The sequence below is a fragment of the Phoxinus phoxinus genome, assembly GCF_949152265.1.
Source record: "Phoxinus phoxinus genome assembly, chromosome: 1".
Lineage (NCBI taxonomy): Eukaryota > Metazoa > Chordata > Actinopteri > Cypriniformes > Leuciscidae > Phoxinus > Phoxinus phoxinus.
The window spans coordinates 37727964-37736979 of NC_136876.1; the positions used below are offsets into that span (position 1 = coordinate 37727964).

At 37.3% G+C, this 9016-nt stretch overlaps 1 protein-coding gene across 4 annotated transcripts in view; it reads left to right on the forward strand.

Annotated features, from left to right (window-relative positions):
* dock6 (dedicator of cytokinesis 6) overlaps positions 1-8700 on the forward strand; it is a 49511-nt gene extending 40811 nt beyond the window's left edge. For 3 of the 4 annotated variants that reach the window (XM_079610391.1, XM_079610393.1, XM_079610392.1), the window contains 12 exons: positions 69-169; positions 255-447; positions 1181-1324; positions 1459-1590; positions 2540-2554; positions 3014-3139; positions 4101-4190; positions 4313-4549; positions 4631-4774; positions 4855-4961; positions 5669-5842; positions 7340-8689. In XM_079610391.1, coding sequence (XP_079466517.1) covers positions 69-169; positions 255-447; positions 1181-1324; positions 1459-1590; positions 2540-2554; positions 3014-3139; positions 4101-4190; positions 4313-4549; positions 4631-4774; positions 4855-4961; positions 5669-5842; positions 7340-7382 — 1506 coding nt within the window. In that variant the 3' untranslated portion in view covers positions 7383-8689. Of the gene's footprint in view, positions 1-68; positions 170-254; positions 448-1180; positions 1325-1458; positions 1595-2539; positions 2555-3006; positions 3140-4100; positions 4191-4312; positions 4550-4630; positions 4775-4854; positions 4962-5668; positions 5843-7339 lie in introns of all 4 variants that reach the window. The other variant, XR_013797294.1, reaches the window with a different exon arrangement.
* The last annotated feature ends 316 nt before the right edge of the window (positions 8701-9016 follow it).

Sequence of the window (9016 nt, forward strand, 5' to 3'; positions counted from 1 at the left end):
GCCATAAAAATGATGCTCTCTAGGAGAGTCACTAATATGATGCTAATGTTCTGCTGTCGTCTCTGTAGGTTCAGGATCTCGTCTTCAACCTCCACATGATTCTCACTGACACTGTGAAGATGAAGGAGCACCAGCAGGACCCAGAGATGCTCTTAGACCTCATGTACAGGTCAGTGCTCTCTCTTCATGAAACCCAAAGGACGTCTAATGTGGCTCCTGTGCTGTGTGTGAAGGTGGCTCTTCTCTCTGTGTAGGATTGCTAAGGGCTATCAGAACTCTCCAGATCTGAGACTCACCTGGCTGCAGAACATGGCAGGGAAGCACTCGGAGAGAGGGAACCACGCGGAGGCAGCACACTGCCTGGTGCATAGCGCCGCCCTGGTGGCCGAGTACCTCAACATGCTTGAAGATTGCCGCTACCTCCCCATCGGCTGTGTGTCCTTCCAGGTAAATGTTCAGTGTGGGTGTGTGTGTGTGTTTAGGCTTGATAAAAAAAAAAGTTTGAAGAAATCTTTTTTAAATTATCTAAAATGTTTCATCTGAGCCAGTGTTGTTATTGTTAACTAAAATTATTTTCCAATAATTTAAATAAAGCTTTATATTACAAATGTTGCCTGTCCAACTAACCAAAATAAGTTGGAGTACTAAAATTACTAAATCTGAAATAAAAAATATATTAAAGCTATATAGAAATATATATATTTTTAAAAAACATTAAAAAATGACAAAAGCACATAACCAAATTACTAAAACTTTTATTTATTTTGACTAAATATGGTGGGAAAAAGAAATTCAAAATAAAAGAAATACTATAATAGTATATTAATAATACTCAATTATTTTTTTGTATGTCATAAAAATGAAGAAAAAAAATCCGGTAATTTGAGAAATCTTATTACCAGATTTTACAGTAAAATGTTTACACACAAATAAAGCACAAATATGAATACAATTTGAATTCTAATGAAAATAATAATCTCACAGCAGTATTTATACTAATACCATATTTATTTTCAAACATTATATTGTCAAATAAAAAAATTCAATTTATTAAAATAATGTTTTACAAATTAATAATGTTTTAATAAGTGTTTTGGATATATTGAGAGGAATAAATTGAACAGAAATCGATCAGAATAGATTTTTTTAGTCTCTTTGACACTTGAATTGCATTTCACAGAGTATTTCGTCCAATGTGCTGGAGGAGTCTGCTGTGTCTGATGATATCCTGTCCCCAGAAGAGGAGGGCATCTGTTCAGGGAAGTACTTCAGTGAGTCCGGGCTCGTGGGACTTCTGGAGCAAGCAGCTGCCTCGTTCAACATGGTGAGCGCTCACGGAACCTGAGAGCATCCAAGGGGAATCGAAGGGATTTAGACTTGTTTTTAAGTCAGCGACACACATTTCTGTGGGATTATTCGCGCAGTGAAGGCTGATTGTGGTTTCTGTCTTTCCTCTAGGCTGCCATGTACGAGGCCATAAATGAGGTTTATAAGATCCTCTGTCCCATCCACGAGGCCAACAGAGACTTTAAGAAGCTCGCCTCCGTCCACGGCAAACTGCAGGACGCCTTCAACAAAGTATACAATCAGGTTTGTTGACACAGGAAGTCATGTCTGCAACAAGGTCCAAACAATCCTACACGGTTTCTGGAGTCAGGGTGTTGAATGGCTATTTCAGTAGTATTCATTGCACATTCTTAAATAGGCAGCTAAATATATCCTTTTATAGTTCATTTGTCTGCTGCTCCGTTCAGTATAAGAACCACAGTAGTAAATAGTAATATATTTAATTAGTATTGTTTATTAGTAATAAAATGGCAATGCACTTTTTTTGATGATGTGAACAAGTTTCGCAGTAATTGCTGACTTGGTTGCATTAGGTGAAATTGACAATTGGACAGAAATCATTGTGCTGATGTATTATTTAAAAGGTCATTTTAATTCAATTGACTGATTTATCTACATGATATCCTGATCTTATCAGAAACTTGAATTGCTCAGCAAAATGCTCCTTTCTGAGAGGGGGGGGGGGGGGGGGGGGGTACAGGAGTAACCATGGTAACCTCTGTATTTCTGCTTTTCCATAAGCACTACCTACTGTCACAGTTCATTTGCATAAATCAGCATCTGCTGTTTTTGTTCAGACTGAGTATATAAAACATGCATAATCATTTATTAGGCTGAAATTAGGTTTATCATTTTATATATCTTAATTTTATACAATCTATTATCTGAGCTGTAAACTAGTTGTTGATATAGTCATTTTAAAAATTTGAATGTTATGCAGATATGTTTATATTTTAATTGTAATAATTAACAGTAATGTATCGTACCAAACTAAAAATAGTAATTGACAGCTTTAAAAGTTATATAACGAGAATTTGTGCCGAGATCTGGACCACAAACACTGATCGCTGAGCCCTCTGTTATTTGCAAAGTGCTCTGTTGTTGTAATGTGTGTGTGTGTGGTTTAGAAGTTTGATTGATGTCTTCTCTGTCTTGTCGGTGATGATGTGTCTCCTGCTGGGTCCGCACACAGAGTTCAGGATGGGAGGTAAGGCCGTTCGATCACACCGTGCTCCTGTATTTATCAGTACCATATGTTGCAGTTTATGTTAGAAAAGAATTCTCTCCTCCACAGAAACTAACTGTCTCTGCTCTTTATCTCTTTGTATTTCTCCCTCCGTCTCCCCCTGTGCGGTCTGGATGTTTTCCTGGTGAGTGAACATGAACTTTGTTACCCAACATAAAATTCAAGCCGTTCCATCTCACTCTAAGGTTCACCATCTCTGACACACTTATGTAAGGCCATTTCACAAGAATGGCAGCAGTCCGTGCCTCGAGCACATGTGTGCGGCGCGCATTCAGATCCAGACTCCATGCCATCAGTGTTGTGTCCTTAGGCATGAAGCAGACTAAAGTCATGTTATTTAGGCTTTTATGTGACACACAATGCTCTTCTGTCTCTTTACATGTCTCTCCATTGTTCCTGTCCTCAATGCTCAGGCCACAGAGGATGTTTGGCACCTACTTCCGAGTGGGCTTCTATGGATGCCGCTTTGGAGATCTGGATGAGCAGGAGTTTGTCTATAAAGAGCCTTCTATCACCAAACTGGCCGAGATCTCACATAGACTGGAGGTTCGTTTCTGGTCTAGAGAAATTATTATTTGTTGATAATAATGCCAATATTTTACTATTACTTTTTACTATTCATTTTATTATTACTAATAACTAAATATGAATGTTTATTAATATTAGTAGTCATTTAAATAAGGGATCGTGTTAAATGACGGTTATTTTCGTCAGTTGCAGCTTGTTACTGTAGGTCTAACATTCTGCCTGCTTAAAATCTGACACAGAGATAAAGTAGTGCGTAAGATTACATTCAGAATGAATTATAGCATTTATTTGAATTCATTATCGAGAGAGATGAGAGATGCTTACCTGGGTCTTTTCAGAGTCTCTCTCTATGAACAACGAAGCTGTAAGTTTAGTTACTTCAAAAACAGCGCTGTTACCCCCTCTTTGCTGAGAAATATAATGTAGTGATTCATTAGCAAAGCTATTTTATTAATAAAAGTCGCAGGGCAGCGTTGATACGTTTCTGTGCTCCTGAATGTTTCTGTGCGTGCTCAATGCGATCCTGTGTCTGTCTGTGTCGCTACATGTGCATTAAATGTTTTATTGCACACATTCCAGCCAATCAGAATCGAGCATTCAGACAGACCATGGTTTAATAATTTATTGATTTATTAACTTATAATACAATATTTAAAAATTAATTATAATATAATTATAAACAGGTGTTTTTCTCAACATGACAAAGTTTACCTTTTTTATTTTTTAAGTATTTATTTTTTAGTTCGTTTTTTTATGTTTAAAAGTGTCCTGCATTTTGAAAAAAGAAAGAAAGAAACACACTGTTTACAATCTGTATTACAATTTATATATTTAGTATTAATATGAGAGATAATTTGTAGTCCAGGGGGGGCAAATCGTGGGTCAATATCAGGACCGTGGTCCACCAATGAGTTTTTTCCATCTCAAATGATGCTTTTAATATAATTAGTTGTAAGGAATATGCATATTTCCTTTATAGGAATTTTACTCTGAACGGTTTGGTGACGACGTGGTGTCGATCATCAAGGATTCCAGCCCTGTTGACAAGACCAAACTGGACCCCAATAAGGTTAGAAACAAAGTCTACTGCAGGACTCAAGGCCATATTTATTTATTTTATTTAAAAATAAAAAGAATTTTGAACATATGGTCTCCATATTGAAGAGTGCTGTGTATGTTTATGTTACCCAGGCATACCTTCAGATCACATATGTGGAGCCTTTCTTTGACACTTACGAGCTGAAGGAGCGCATCACATACTTTGACAAGAACTATAACCTGCGTACGTTCATGTACTGTACGCCGTTCACGCTGGACGGTCGGGCCCACGGCGACCTGCATGAGCAGTACAAACGCAAGACCATCCTCACTACCTCCCACGCCTTCCCCTACATCAAGACCCGCATCAATGTCATCCACAAAGAGGAGGTGTGGGGCGCTTCTGTTTTGGAGATTTGTGCATTGCTACAAGAAACAGGCTTTTCTAACTTCATTTCCTCCTCACTACAGATCATTCTGATGCCGATGGAGGTGGCGATTGAGGATATGCAGAAGAAAACGCAGGAACTGGCCTTCGCCACCCATCAGGAACCTGCAGACCCAAAGATGCTCCAGATGGTGCTTCAGGGTAGTGTTGGTACCACTGTTAATCAGGTAACCTTTAGATTAAATGTTTGGTTTTTCCAGTATGCCGGCTTGTTTGTGGATGTGAACCTGTACATGTTGTCACACAGGGTCCGCTGGAGGTGGCTCAGGTCTTCCTGTCGGAAATTCCAGAGGACCCCAAACTCTTCCGCCATCACAATAAACTGCGCCTCTGCTTCAAAGACTTCACTAAAAGGTGGAGTGACTTTCCTGCACACAAGCACGCTCACTTTTTAGCAGAGTTGGAAACGTTTAGATAGCGATTCATTTGATTCTTAATGCTTTGATTAAAAATCCTGCCAATGTTCAACTTCATATGTGATTTTAACAAATCATAATTCGTTTACTTTTAGTGTTTAAAATTATTCACTAGCAAAAGTAATTTGAATGAGAGTACAATATTTAATTAAACCAATTAGTTTACGACCAACTGGTGACAGTTTTTCACTCTTTTTTTGACTAAGTATTACTTAACTTCTTTTTGATGCTATAAACTTCTTTTTCATGCTTAAGATACATATTAAGGAGAAGTATTTTGAGATTTGTCTAAAAGCATTTAAAGATGTTACTGAAGCAAATCGCTTTTCAGTGTATCAAATCCAATTGTATCTTTGTGAATTTGGAATATTTGCTTTTGAATTAAGTAAAAAAAGCAATGCATCAAAAATGTATTTGCTTTGGCCTTGGTTTGGATGTTTATGGTCCTAGACATGACAACAGTCTATTTCCATATAAAGCTGACAATTACTTGAACCACATATCAGCATGGTATCTGAACGAATACTATATAAAGTGATTCAGTGTTTGAAATTAATACTTAAATAAAATGTTCTACATTTTAGTTCGTACAAATGGACAGCTTGTTTTTTTTTAACCTACTAACTTGCAGTGTTCTTGACTCAGGTGTGAGGATGCTCTGAGGAAGAACAAGTCTCTGATCGGTTCAGATCAGAAGGAATACCATCGAGAGATGGAGCGGAACTACACTAAACTGAGAGAAGCTCTGTTTCCCCTTATCAACCGGAAAATTCCTCAACTCTATAGACCGATGCCTCTGCCGACCACACCAACTCAGAGGTAACGCCACACACTCCTCACTCACCCGAGCACCAGCCCCTTAAGCATGTACACTTATGTGTTTTATCTGAAATTGATAATAGCACAATAATAGATCAGGTTACTTGGTTAGCCTGGTTACTTGTCAACTAAACCCATCAGACTAATTAAAAATCTGTGCACCCTGATTCATGCTAGTTGTATAGCAGCCAATGTGTGTGCATTATGTGCACACACATTATGAGACTGTCTTTGTCTTAAACAGCATGTTCACAGACTGTGTACTAATATAAAAATTAATCTGCATTCAATAAATAAATGCTAATAAAGTGTATAATAAATGACATGCATCATAAATATTAATGTTTATAGTTAAATATTATTATTAAATAACTAGTTAAATGTGACCCTGGACCACAACACCAGTCACAAAGGTAAAACATTTTTAAATTGAGATTTATATATCATCTAAAAGCTGAATAAATAAGGGTTCCCTTGATGTATCTTTTTAGGATAGGACCATATTTGGCCGAGATACAACTTTTGAAAATCTGGAATCTGAGGGTGCAAAAAAAAGAAAATCGCCTTTAAAGTTGTGCATTTATGTTCATTAAAAAAAAAAAAATAATAATAATAATTATCTGTTTTGATTTAATGGTGACTCTAACAAATAATAATGCTCATCATCATCAGTACTTTTGTTCGTTACGTGACCCCAAGCCAGGATAAAGGAGGATTGAGCGTAGGGCTTGCAATCTGGTCCCGTAAAAAATCTTATTGCTGAAGAAATGACAAGAAAGCAGTGCTCAGCAGTGTTTCAGAGGGTCGTCGTTCATGATGGTGACCCCAACGCCTGATGTGTGAGCACCCTATCAACCATGAGAATTGGAAATATTAATATCGTGTTAACATCAATTTTTTAGATAACAGACATTAAAATATTGTATAACAAAAATGGATGCAATTTTGAAAGTGTCTATTCACCTTTTGTTGAGACAATGTACGGTACTAATATAAAACGCGTTACATCTACAATCAATAAATACATTGTAGAAATGAAATACCTATATCATAAAATGATTATGCTATTAATAATTATACAGTAAAACAGAATTGTGTAATAAATGGAAATAAAATAAATGGAAGCAGTTGTCGGTTTACCTTTTAAGACATTAAATAATATACAGTTGCATCTACAGAAATAAATATGAATAAATATCAAGTAAACTTATGTAATGACAATAATAATAGTATTAACATAATAATGAAATTAAAATAACAGAAACATACTGTTGAGGCAACATGCGGTACTAATATACAGTTCTACATTCAATAAATGAATATTAATGTGTGTAAGTTAAATGCATATATAATAATAATAATAATGGAACAGTAAATAATAAGCAGTTCTGTTAGGTGTCTTTTGTTTTTCCCCATCCAAACCACATTTTCCTGTAGTGAATGTTCACCAGAGGCGATTTGCTAAAATCATGGATCTGTTCTTGCTCATCTTTACAGGAATTCTCTCAGTCGGTCCAGTTTTCGGCGGGTGGAGTGCTGAGGTGTGGCGGAGCTGAGCGCGGGTGGATGTAAAACCAGACGTGATCTGTCGCTCCATCATTTAACCCCATACCCCCCCCCACCCCCCCACTGCACATTCCTCTCTCAGGCACAGGCCCTCCTGAGCCAGCCTCTCTCTCTCTCTCTCTCTCTCTCTCTCTCTCTTCAGTCTGTTTACTCTGAGAGGTTATCTGCTGTAAACAGAGTCATTATGATCTTCTTGGGCACAGCAGCATAACTGCTCAAACTAGTCATCAGTAGAGAAAAATGAGCTTCTTGCTCAACTGCAGAGGTAATTTTAGGTTCTAACCAGCACACGGCATTCAGATGCTCCCCTGCACTTCCTCCTGTTGTTTGTTTGTGCTGTCTTTCTCGTCTCGTGTGCTTGTGTGAGTGTGAGAAAGAGGGCAGCAATACGAGCCATAGTCCTTCCGTGCGTGTGCGAGTGAGAATGTGTTGCCACATAAAACCTTGTAGCGCTGTCTGATTTATCTGCTTGCACTCGGTGGATTAAAGTGTTTGTGAAAGCTCTATGTCATGTCTTTTCCAAGACTAACGGCTGACAGGCGGAGGCCAGAGACCGGCTCACTCAGAGAAGACGCGTTCAATCTATCACATCCTTTGCGCAAACTGTTTTTAAAACTAATTCTGCTGTTGGCTCAAGCACTGATGTTGATGAGCAAAGAAAATCTGGATTTGTTTCAAGACTGTCGAGCGTATAGTGGAGATCCCTTGATCGTTCTTTGGATGCGTGTCCCTTTAGGTAACAGAAGAAGAGGAGGGAAGCATAAGGCATTAATATAGTCATTTACTGTGGAAAAAGGTTCCACACCACACTAACAAAAGAGCACACTAACGTTCTGCACTGACTGCTGTGAATTTTGACTGCCACTTCTGCACCTAATCCTACTTTCTGACACGAAGGTGTTTTAATGTTCATGTTATTGTAAATGCACATTAATGTAATGTATACTATCCACGTTATGCACAAGTATGTAAACTGAAAAAAAAAGAACTGTTTAGATGTTACCATTTTGTGATGATACCAGATGAAATGGTTTTTGAATGTAGCTTTTATCCTGAATTAGCAATACTTTCACCTTACCATAGTTGGACTGCTGTCATATCCGTCTTGCACTATTCTAATGTTTGTATGACCTCTACTGCCTGTCTCGACACTATACTGTGCAAACTGCTGGTCTAAATACTGTATTTTTAATTACCAAAATGTTTTTTTATTTATTTGTATTCTTGTCTTTTTTTTCTTTTCCAATTTTACTTTTTATATTAAAAGAAATTTCTCCCAATTTTTTTATAGCAGCTTTTTTTTGGTTAGTTTTAGACATTAACACACATTAAAGGTAAATAATAAATGTGTAATATACATACATCATATTATTTACTATATATTCTCTATACAGTAAATATATTTAATGTTTTAAAATATGAATTCATATATTTGTTGATGCTTGAAGGTTCGAAGCCTCTTCTTTTTACATGCAGCTCTTAATCTCCTCACAGCTTGATGTCTGCTGCTCAAAACGACCTCCATATGTCCACCGTAACGAGACAAAGGAAAAACGCGCCTGTCCATCTGCGACCTAATGACAAATTAATATGGTTAATAATGCGGCT